Below are 12,532 nucleotides of genomic sequence, written 5' to 3' on the forward strand. Positions count from 1 at the left end.
TATACTCACTATCTCTCCTCTGGACGTGTCCAAACCATCAAAGTCTGCTCTCTCTAACTTTTTGTCCAAAACATCTAACATTGGCTGTCCCTCTGATGAGCTCATTTCTAATTTTATCCAACCTGGTCACTCCTAGAGAGAACCTCAACATCTTCATTTCCGTCCTTCAGTTCTGCTTCCTGTTGTCTCTTCAGTGCCAATGTCTCTAATCCATACATCATGGCTAGCCTCACCACTGTCTTATAACCTTTGTCCTTCATCCAAGCAGACTCTTCTGTCACATAATACACCTGACACCTTCCTCCACCCGTTCCAACCAGCTTGGATCCGTTTCTTCACTTCCAACACACTCACCATTGCGCTGGACTGTTGACCCCAAGTATTTGAAGTCCACCTTTGCTGTCTCTTCTCCCTGTAGCCCCACTCTTCCCCCTCCACCCTTCTCATTCATGCACATATATTCTGTCTTACTTTGGCTAATTTTCATTCCTCTCCTTTCCAGTCTAACTGTTCCTCCACCTGCTCCCTGCTTTCACTGCAGAGCACAATGTCATCTGCAAACGTCATGGTCCATGGAGATTCCAGTCTAACCTCCTCTGTCAGCCTATCCATCACCACTGCAAACAGGAAGGGGCTTTTGGGCTGATCCCTGATGCAGTCCCACCTCCACCTTAAACTCCTCTGTCACACCTACAGCACACCTCACCACTGTTCTGCTGCCCTCATACATGTCCTGTATTATTCTAACATACTTCTCTGCCACTCCAGACTTCCGCATGCAGTACCACAGTTCCTCTCTGGGTATTCTGTCATAGGCTTTCTCTAGATCCACAAAGATACATGTAGCTCCTTTTGACATTCTCTGTAGTTTTCCATCAACATCCTCAAGGCAAATAATGCATCTGTGGTACTCTTTCTAAGCATGAAACCATACTTTTGCTCGCAAATACTCACTTCTGTCCTGAGTCTAGCGTCCACTACTCTTTCCCATAACTTATTTGCGTGGCTCATCAACTTTATTCGTCTATAGTACCCACAGCTCTGCACATCACCCTTGTTCTTAAAAATGGGCACCAGCACACTTTTCCTCCATTCCTCAGGCATCTTCTCACCCGCTAGAATTCTGTTAAAAAAGCTGGTCAAACACTCCACAGCCACCTCTCCTAGGGGCTTCCATACCTCCACAGGAATGTCATCAGGATCATGTCATGTGACAAGTAAATGGTCTTTTGTTCACAAAACGTTGTTCAATACCGACTCAGAAAAAAAGGAGTTGAAACCACTAAAGCACTAAAAGCTCAAAACATATTTTGTGATAAAAAGAAAAACACTTAAACAGACATACAACACTATCGCAAAAGTGACAAGTAAATGACCTTTTGTGAACAAAAAGTTGCTGTAGAAAAATAAGTAGAACCCTAGTGAAATAAAATAAAAGCATTAACAGGCACGGGTAAGTATTTTTTAATGTTATGTATAATTTAAAAAATTTACCGCACTACCTTTTGAGCACAAGTGACGAGTAAATGGTCTTTGTTCACAAAAAGTTGCTCAATACTAACACTGAAAAGAACTGAAAGTATAAACCTAGCAAATTAAAACCGGTAACAGTGCTAAAAGTGACTGAATGCAAACATAAAACACACATATCACACAACCTTTTGATGACAAATAAGAATATGGTGCTGAGCTAGCATGCTAAGCTAAGATAGCCTGCTCATCCTTTTGATGCTTCTTGTAAACGGATGGACTTCAATGGAGGCCATCAGTCGCAAAGATCAAAATTTAAAAGTATTTGTTCACAATAACTTGCTTTTCATTCTGTCTGCGTTAGGCAAATCCCATCTGGCTATCGTTCAGAAGGTGAACAATGAGGGCGAGGGTGACCCGTTCTACGAGGTTCTGGGTCTGGTCACACTGGAGGACGTCATCGAGGAGATCATCAAGTCGGAGATTCTGGATGAGTCGGACCAGTACAGTGAGTCACCAATTAACGTTATGGGCATCTCTTTAGCTTGAGCTCTTTAGTGTGCTTAATTTTGTGGTCACATTTGTTTTCTCAGCTGACAACCGCACCAGGAAGAAGGTAGCGCCCAACAAGAATAAGAGGGACTTCTCGGCCTTCAAGCACGAGAGCGAGTCCAAGGTGAAGATCTCACCTCAGCTGTTGCTGGCAGCCCACCGCTTCCTGGCCACAGGTGGGAGATATGTTTAAGTAGTCATATTTAATGTTCTATGTGGCTTTCATGTTAGCATATTTACATCGTATTTATAGGTTTGTGCAGTTCTAATGTAATATCCTAGTATTTAATAGTCTGCACCTCTAATGTACCATGCAGTATCTCTTGTGTAACATTTAATTAATTAATTGTCAACAATAACAACAATACAAGTAAACCACCAAAATGTGCGTCTCTTCACATTTAGATGAAAACTATAACTTGCTTTGCCCTTGACTTATCGCCATTTTGTACCATGGCTGCGCCCTACCGAGTGCCACTGGGCTAGCGTCCTAAGCTAAGATGGCGATACCGAGTACTGAGTATCTCTATGAGTCCACGTGTCAGTGTAATATGCTCTTAACGACAGACACGTGTTTTGCTGTTGCGGTGATGGGTTCCCTCACAGTTATGTTTGTAGAGCCTACTGCTTCTTTGTCTGGGGCGTGGGTGCGCTTGCTGCAACCTTCTTTCACTCCATTCAGCCGTGTTTGCATTGCATGTGATAAGTTAGCTATTCTGCAATACGGCCATATCATATGGCAGGAATGGGAAACTGGTGGCCCACGGGCCACCCACTCTATTAGTGGCCCCTCAGTTAATCTTGGAACATTATAAAAATGCTTCCTCCACTATACAGGAAGTCCATTTATTTTCGTACTCATACATTATATAGAATCATTAAACATTTGGAAAAATACTTTTCAGAGTGCAAATTCCTGGCTAATTTGTACATTAAAAATCATTTTCATGGTTTCTTAATTGTGTGTGATGTAATATTCTTATCTCTAGAGATGGTGAACTTTGTTTGCTATAAACTCTAATCATTAAAATTCTATATATCTACAACCCCAATTCCAATTAAGTTGAGACGATGTGTTAAACAGAAATAAAAACAGAATACATGATTTGCAAATCATGTTCAACCTATATTTAATTGAATACACTACAAATAAAAGATATTTAATGTTCAAACTGATAAACTTCATTGTTTTTAGCAAATAATCATTAACTTAGAATTGTATGGCTGCAACATGTTCCAAAAAAGCTGGGACAGGGTCATGTTTACCACTGTGTTACATCACCTTTTCTTTTAACAACATTCAATAAACGTTTGGGAACTGAGGACACTAATTGTTGAAGCTTTGTAGGTAGAATTCTTTCCCATTCTTGCTTGATGTACACCTTCAGCTGTTCAACAGTCCGGGGTCTCCGTTGTCGTATTTTACGCTTCATAATGCGGCACACATTTTCAATGGGAGACAGGTCTGGACTGCAGGCAGGCCAGTCTAGTACCCGCACTCTTTTACTACGAAGCAACGCTGTTGTAACACATGCAGAATGTGGTTTGGCATTGTCTTGCTGAAATAATCAGGGGCGTCCATGAAAAAGACGTCCACAATTTTCAAAAACAATTTGAAATGTGGACTCGTCGGACCACAGAACACTTTTCCACTTTGCATCAGTCCATCTTAGATGGGCTCGGGCCCAGAGAAGCCGGCGGCGTTTCTGGGTGTTGTTGATATATGGCTTTTGCTTTGCATAGTAGAGTTTCAAGTTGCATTTACGGAAGTAGCGTCGTACTGTATTTACTGACATTGGTTTTCTGACGTGTTTCTGAGCCCATGTGGTGATAACCTTTACACATTGATGTCGGTTTTTGATGCAGTGCCGCCTGAGGGATCGAAGGTCACGGGGATTCAATGTTGGTTTTCGGCCTTGCCACTTACATGCAGTGATTTCTCCAGATTCTCTGAACCTTTTGATGATATTATGGACCGTAGATGATGAAATCCCCAAATTCCTTGCAATTGTACGTTGAAGAACATTGTCCTTAAACTGTTCGACTATTTTCTCCCGCACTTGTTCACAAAGAGGTGAACCTCGCCCCATCTTTCCTTGTGAACGACTGAGCAATTCAGGGAAGCTCCTTTTATACCCAGTCATGGCACCCACCTGTTCCCAATTAGCCTGTTAACCTGTGGGATGTTCCAAACAGGTGTTTGATGACCATTCCTCAACTTTCTCAGTCTTTTTTGCCACCTCTCCCAGCTTTTTTGGAACGTGTTGCAGCCAAACAATTCTAGGTTAATGATTATTTGCTAAAAACAATAAAGTTCATCAGTTTGAACATTAAATATCTTGTCTTTGTAGTGTATTCAATTTAATATAGGTTGAACATGATTTGCAAATCTTTGTATTCTGGTTTTATTTGTTTAACACAACGTCCCAACTTCATTGGAATTGGGTTGTATTAAAAAAAAAATATATATTCTATTGGTCGATCTCAACTATACAGAAATTTTTATTTGTTTATTCTTTATTTTTCATTATTATTATTATTATTTATTTATTTATTTATTTCTTCTTTCCGATGTGCTAACCAGTCAGTCACTGTCACAATCTTTAAATAAGAATGAATGATGATGATGATGATGATGATAATAATAATAATAATAATTTTATGTAGCACCTTTTAATACATGTCCACAAAGTGCTTTGACAGACAGAATAAAACACAGTACACACCAAACATCACGATCGTATATCATAAAGATAAAACAGAACAAAAAACAGTGAAACCCCAGGCAATGAAGCCCCAAGCAATGCAAGAACCCAGCTTGTCCAACTGAGACCAAGAGGGCAGATGTAGAATATTAACATAGATTGGTACGTACATCTAAAAGCCCATACGAACAGCATGATAACATAAAATCCATTAATAAATTCATTCATTCAGTCATCTTCCGTTCTGCTTATCCTCACTAGGGTCGCGGGCGTGCTGGAGCCTATCCCAGCTATCTTCGGGCGAGAGGCGGGGTACACCCTGAACTGGTCGCCAGCCAATCACAGGGCACATATCAACAAACAACCATTTGCACTCACATTCACACCTATGGGCAATTAAGAGTTTTCAATTAACCTACCACGCATGTTTTTGGGATGTGAGAGGAAACCGGAGTGCCCGGAGAAAACCCACGCAGGCACGGGGAGAACATGCAAATTCCACACAGGTGGGGCCGGGATTTGAACCCCGGTCCTCAGAACTGTGAGGCAGTTGTGCTAACCATTCGCTCACCGTGCCGCTCCATTAATAAATAAATGAATAAAACGATAAGTACATCTAAAAACACAAAAACAACAAAATATGATAGATGGTAGATAATAAGACAAAACAAATATAACCCCCAAAAATTCTACTCTACCAAGGGCGAGCTGAATATATCTGCTATTACAAAGTGCAATCACGAATTGCAGCTTAATGGAAGCAAATGCACTTAATGCATAAAGTGCAAGAACATTAGGCTGTAATCACCGACGTTTCATTTGAAAATGGCCCTCAATGTAGGGAAATGTCAAGGAAGGGTACATCTCCGTTGTTCTGCTTGATTGGTCAGTCGTGCACGGTCACAAACTGCAAAGAACTCGACAGTTGTGATTTCCGTCTGTATTGACTTCTGCCGTTTTTTTTTACTGTGGTCAGCAGGCCAGCCGAAAAGTTGAAGTCAAGGCAATTAAGGCAGCTGCTACAACGATTGTTCATAATCTTACCGTGACATTACGCCTCTCCGCCAACGTGCTGAGAGGGCCAACTTCAAAACAAAAGCTTCATATATTACTTGGGCATCAATGCTGTTTTAAACGTTTATTTTCAGTGCCAGCCCTGAATGAAGCTTTAACCATACGTTCGCTCCCTGGTGGCTGGCTAACTAGATTGCGGACGTTGCTATAAATGAAGCACTTTTCCTATGCAGCAGTGCCCGCATTTTAAATCTAAAAAATCGCCGACGATGAGGCTCATTTAATCATGGCATCCAAAACTGTGATCACGATTAAAATTCTATGACTTGTGCAGCCCTAAAAGACACTGTCGTCGACGCAACGGGACGCTTTGGAATTAACTGTTGCTAACCAAAAAGTCACTGATGGTGTAGTGGTACACTCTCCTGACTTTGATGCAGGCAGCGTGGATTCAGTTCCCACTCAGTGACGGTGTGAATGTGAGTGCGAATGGTTGTCCGTGTCTATATGTGCCCTGCGACTGACTGGCGACCATTTCAGGGTGTAGTCCGCCTTTCGCCCAAAGTCAGCTGGGATAGGCTCCAGCGTCCCGCAACCCTAACCAGGATAAGCGGTGTTGAAAATGGATGGATGGATGTTGCTAACCACTTTCGCACTGTGTGTGTGTGTGTGTGTGTGTGTGTGTGTGTGTGTACGTGTACGTGCACGTGTGTGCGTAGAGGTGACCCTGTTCAACCCAGCTCAGATCTCCGACAAGGTGCTGCTGCGTATCCTGCGGCACCCCGACGTCATCCAGGAGATCAAGTTCAACGAGAGCGACAAGCGCTCACCGCATCACTACATCTACCAGAGGGGAAAATCTGTTGACTACTTCATACTCATACTGCAGGTAAAACGTTGTCCATGCAATCTTCTGTACACCTCTAATGTATCACAATTACTTAATTAACAATGGTCTGTATGCCTCTAATGTGCCATATTAGTACATCAGATTTAGTGGTCTATGCTAGTGATTCTCAACTGGTGGGTCGAGACCCAAACGTGGATTGCGGATCCATTTTTTGTGGGTAGTGGACAGCGAGGACAAACATTTTTTTGTTTTTTTTAACCTTTCATGTTCAGCTGCATGGCCATGCATAATGGTGGATTTGTATGCCTTTTGTGCTGGAACAGCTTTGCTGTCCAACAGGGGAGTTTGAAATACTTCCTCTGCTTATTATTATTTTTTTATTATTCTGATGTTGATTTAAAATGCAGCCAGACAGAAATGGGTTGTAGGGAATGGACAGAGGGACAGAACGGACAAGAGGAATAGCGGTGCCAACCACAGCAGAACAATAGTTAGACAGTCTAGAAATTTGACTACAAGCAACATTACAAAGTCAAATTGCATTCTTATTTGTGAATGGGGGGGTGCACCTATTAGTGAATAAACACCATATCACATGCATGTTAGTCAACTGGTGTACGGAGTTGCTGTGCTGGCACATCGGGGAAGGGCGGGCCCGGACCCCTCCACCCACAAGGGGAGGCTGAGTCAGTGCGCCCATCCCGTGGGGGAACCAGTCACGGACCCCGGGACCGAGGGTGGTCCCCCACCACCCTCCATCACCTCCCAACCACAGTAGCGCCCAACGTAGGAGCCAGCTACCACCCGAAAAGGCAACAGCCTCCCAACAGCGAGCCCATGTCAAGCGCCTGCCACGAGCAATGATGGACAAGGGTGCCAGGAGAGCGGAGAGGAAGATGGGGACGCAAAGGAGGGACCCCTGTATCCACGTGGCCCGACAACTGAAAGGGGCGGGGTTGGGGCTGATACAGATCAAGCCGATCAGATCGGTGTAAAGTCTATGCAGAACCCAAGTGCGCTTGAGGTCACAAACTGATGGCTGAACATTCTCCGTTAGGATTTTCTGTTAAAGAGCAGGATTCATAGTTCCATCAATCACAGCAAATTGTCCAGATCCTGATGGAGAGAAGCAACCCAAGACCATCACACTACCACCACCATGTTTGACTGTTGTTATGATGTTCTTTTTCTGAAATGCTGTGCTACATTTACGCCAGATATAACAAGACACACACTTTCCAAAAAGCTCAACTTTCATCTCGTCAGTCCATATCATATTCTCCCAAAGGTTTTGGGAATCAATCAGATATTTTGTTTGCAAAAGTAAGACGAGCCTTTGTTCTTTTTGGTCAGCAGTGGAAGCCTTGGAACTCTGCCATGGATGCCATTTTTGACCAGTCTCTTCCTTATTGTTGTGTCATGAACACTGACTTTTACTGAGGCAAGGGAGGCCTGTAGTTCTTTAGAAGTTGTCCTGAGTTCCTTTGTGGCCTCCTGGATGAGTCATTGCTGTTTTCTTGGTGTAATCTTTGTAGGCCAGCCACTCTTGGGACGGTTCACCACTGTTCCATGTTTTTCTCCATTAGGCTCTCCCTGTGGTTCGCTGGAATCCTTCGCTTTAGAAATGGCTTTTGTTACACTTTCCAGAATGATGGATGTCAATTACTTTATTTCTCGACTGTTCTGGAATTTCTTTGGATTGTGTCATTTTGTTCAGTTTGTTTAGATCTTTTGTCTGACTTGATATTGTCGGGACATTCTGTTTAAGTGATTTCTTGATGGAACGGTCTGAAGGTAATCAGGCTTGGGTGTGATCAGTGAAAATTAACCAAAAATTGTGATAAGGCACCATTATTTCCCTTAATAAATTGAATCACCATTTAAAAACAGCATTTTAAGTTCACTTGGGTTATATTTGTTTATTTACATTTGTTTGATGATCTTAAACATTAAAGTGGGGGAAACTGCAAAAATATAAGAAATTGAGAAGGGGGCCAATGATGCTTGCAATTCATAAAAACTAAAGTATTTAATTTTGTATACCAAATCATTTGCATTACAAATGCTTGTCTGTTAGGTCTAATATTTTGCCATTTTCCCACTGTTCGCACCTGTAGTCGTGCTGCTGGATCCTTCCTCCACTGAAAAGATCTGTCAGCTTTGCACATTTTGGTTCACATCTAGTGTGGGGGTAGGGGCTCGGAGATGAACTGCTTAGGGCTTGTCTGCTGCTAAACAAGAATTGTTGGTCGCACCGCGTACGGCACAACAGCAAGGGTCCGACGAAGTCACAAATCATATACACATGCTGCAGACTATAATCTATACCAGTACTCCGACCGGGACACTCAGCTTGGCATGCATGGCGCACGCGACCGATGCGGTCATGCACGGCTTTGTTGACATAAGGCTACCCTATAACTCATCTTGTATTTGTTAATTTGTATGTCTATATGTGTTATATTTTATTATAAAATGGCTGTGTGCATTGGAAATTGTATAGGAATTATCATATTTATAAAAAATAAATTTCGAAAAAAGACGCTTGCCCAGGTCGGCCTGGAATGGACAGGCCGTTCAGGAGTTGTCCCGAAATTCCCAATTGCCGCCCCACCCCTGACCACAGACAGACCAGTATGCCATGACGTGACGTCACGTGTGAGCCTCAAAATTACGTTCGTGCCTGCGTGCGTGTGTGTGTGTGTGTGTGTGTGTGTGTGTGTGTTGGGGGGGGCTATAGCGCTAACTGCAAAGATTTCCTGCTAATTTGTCTCTCGTTTTCATTTCACTCGTTATAACAAACAGTCATGTGCAAAGGTTAGCTAGCAAATTTATCTATCTATCCATCCACCCACCCATCCATTCTTCCTTCCTCCGTTTTAAAACTAGACTGGAACACCGCAGGTATGTAATGTTCATCTACATGTGATTTTAACTGGCAGTAGACCATTTTTTCTAAATGTTTTTAAATAAATGGGATCTTAGTGATGGGCCTAAAATTTGAGAGGATGGAGGTGTCTTAGCAAGGCTTGTTGATCAATGGTTGGATCACAGAGTGATTAAAACATTTAAAGAACACTCTCGCACACTTCATCTGAAGCCTCCAGGTAAGCCGGTTGTGGAGCTTTAAGGACATGGTTCACGGTACTAAACAAAACATGGGGTTGTTACAGTTTGTCACAACCGTATCATAAAAATGCTTTCTTATAGCAGCTCTCACTGTTGTTTGATAAAAAGCCTCCAGTGGCTGCACAAGGGTCGCTGAGCTTTCCGGGCCACGACGAAAGCCGCTACCCACCACCTTGCTCGCAAGCTAACAGGCTTTAGCTTACTAAAGTAACTCTCAGCTGCTCTGGATTCAAGCGATAGCGCAGAAGTCCTTATAAAGTGGAGGAAGAGACTCATGGCGGACGCCCAAGTGCGCCACTGGCCACGCCCAAAAAAATCAGGAAAACTAAAACGGTGAAAAATAGTTTAACGCTGTTATGTATCCACAATTGAGTACTCCATAGTTCTGTCTTTGCATGTGTTCAGCATCCACTCTCTGTACCGCTTATCCGCACTTTAAATGTACAATGTATTTAGAAACAAACCTCTGAATTCATTTTACAGGGTCTTTAAAACCATATATTGAAACTAAGTCAAGAGTACTGTACAATAGTACGAGTCAAATTTTGAAATGTCTTTGTCCAACGGTTTATCTGGACAACAAACATTGATATTTACAGTGGGTACGGAAAGTAATCAGACCCCCTTAAATGTCATATTCCAGCCATTTGCTAAAATCATTTAAGTTGATTCTTTTCCGCAATAATGTACACACAGCGCCCCATGTTGACAGAAAAAAATTGAATTATTGAAATGTTTGCTGATTTATTAAAAAAGAAAAACTGAAATCTGTCATATTGGCATTATTCCAGCCCGGAAGTCAGTAAAGTCTCCCATAAAGTCTTTGTTGTATTTGGGTGGTTTGTATATAATCGTGCATAACTGTGGGAGAGAAGTGCCGAGCTCGAACAAGTGTCAAAGCAATAGGGTATAGTTGGAGTGAGCTGTTTACAAACATTTATCCCTGTAAACAGTCGCTTTGTCTTCCCCACGACTAGACGACACTAATGTACCATATTTACACCTTATGTAAGGTTCTGTGCAACTCTAAGGTCCTAGATGTACATGATAGTGCCGTCCAGCTGTTGTGGCTGTAGTGATGCTAAGTGTGGATTAAGTGTCCTGTTGTTGGTGTTGTTGCAGCATTTCACACATTCCAGCCGGCCTGTTGGGCTGGACTATGCAGACAAGCAAGCCAGAGAGGCCTCCTTAACCTCCATCACCATCAGGAATCAATCCTTACCCCCACAAATAGAATATGGCCATGTGACTCAGATGTTGTACATGTCAACTTGAACTAACTGTCTTGTACAGTTCTGACTGCACTGACCCCTGACGGCCAATTTGTGTAACGACAACTCACCAGGCGGCTTATAAAATCTTTCACCTTATTTTCCCCTGCGTTTTATTTTTTAAATCAAATTTACCAATAACTTCAAAAACTATATAATTTTATATTTAGTAAATAGTAAAATAAACTTTTTATATTTTTGTATTTCCCCAGATATCTTTTTTCCCACAGTATAACATTTATAAATGAAATATAAATTTTAATATTGTATATTGGTTAGTAAATCTATTCAATAGCAGAAAATAAAAATGACTTTCAATTTGATACTTTAAATAATTCAATAAAAGTGTATACAATAGATAAAAACAAAAATGAATATAAAATCTTAAATGAATGAGAAAAAATACAAATTAATGTAATATTGAATAATGGTTTGTAAATTAAGTCAATAATGCTGCTACAATAAATGTAAAACTAGTAAAATGTAATGTTTTGAATAAGGAAAATATGAAAATTTAAAAAAATGAAATGCAAGAATTAAAACAAAAAGTTAAAATCATATAAAAGTCTGTGATTGGCTGGCGACCAGTCCAGAGTATACCCCGCCTCCCACCCAGAGTCAGCTGAGATAGGCACCAGCACATCTGCGATCCTAGTGAGGATAAATGGTATGGGAAATGGCTGGATCTATAAAAGTAAATGCTACATAATATCAAATATATTATTTGAGATATGTTAAATGGATCCTTTAATTTACAGTGATTACAATTATATATTTAATTTGCCATGCTTAATTTTGTAATCAAATATTTACAATAAAAATTGGATCCTCTACATGAAATTATTTCATAATTAACAAAACAATAAGTATTAAAAAAAACTAAAACTTTACATATTATATAAGAATAATAATAGAAGTAAATAAAACATGTATGTAATAAATGATATCTTTTTCTGTCTCCATAAGGGCCGAGTGGAGGTGGAGGCCGGCAACGAGAACATGAAGTTTGAGACGGGACCCTTCTCTTACTATGGGATCATGGCACTCAGTACTCCCATGCTGGGTGAGTACCACCAGACACAAGTCCCCCAACTCACCCCTTTTCTTCCCTCATTTGTACCAATTCCGTAGTGGGCATTCATCAGAGTATCAGCCCAGGAATTCACTCCCAAAATGGCTGCTTCAAACCCAAATGGCCAACTTCCTGCTCAATATCGGGCACGGATCCTTGAGACTTTTTCATACGTCTTGTCATGATAGACATGTCCGTTCAATTTGGTGTCAATCGGTGAAACTGGTGTCCAGGGCTGAATGCTGGGAGGTCATGTTGGGGACCCCTTAAAATACATACATATTTACTAGGATTTTTTTCAACTGGAAGAAGAATAATAAGAGGCCCATAATGTACGGCAGTAACTCATATTCGTTTCCAGTGAGGGTTGGACTCCACCCAGGCTGTCCTTTGTTATTGATTATGTTCATACCCGTTACGGACAGAATTTCTAGGTGTAGCCGAGGTGTTGAGGGGGTTCCAGTTTGGT

General features: G+C 41.5%; 1 protein-coding gene across 1 annotated transcript in view; it reads left to right on the forward strand.

The window, feature by feature from the left end:
- LOC133474933 (metal transporter CNNM4-like) overlaps positions 1 to 12,532 on the forward strand; it is a 68,125-nt gene that overhangs the window by 41,792 nt on the left and 13,801 nt on the right. The window contains exons 3-6 of the mRNA XM_061767120.1: positions 1,835 to 1,978; positions 2,064 to 2,198; positions 6,461 to 6,630; positions 11,958 to 12,054. Coding sequence (XP_061623104.1) covers positions 1,835 to 1,978; positions 2,064 to 2,198; positions 6,461 to 6,630; positions 11,958 to 12,054 — 546 coding nt within the window. The remainder of the gene's footprint in view (positions 1 to 1,834; positions 1,979 to 2,063; positions 2,199 to 6,460; positions 6,631 to 11,957; positions 12,055 to 12,532) is intronic.

The sequence above is a fragment of the Phyllopteryx taeniolatus genome, chromosome 3, assembly GCF_024500385.1.
Source record: "Phyllopteryx taeniolatus isolate TA_2022b chromosome 3, UOR_Ptae_1.2, whole genome shotgun sequence".
NCBI classification, from domain to species: domain Eukaryota; kingdom Metazoa; phylum Chordata; class Actinopteri; order Syngnathiformes; family Syngnathidae; genus Phyllopteryx; species Phyllopteryx taeniolatus.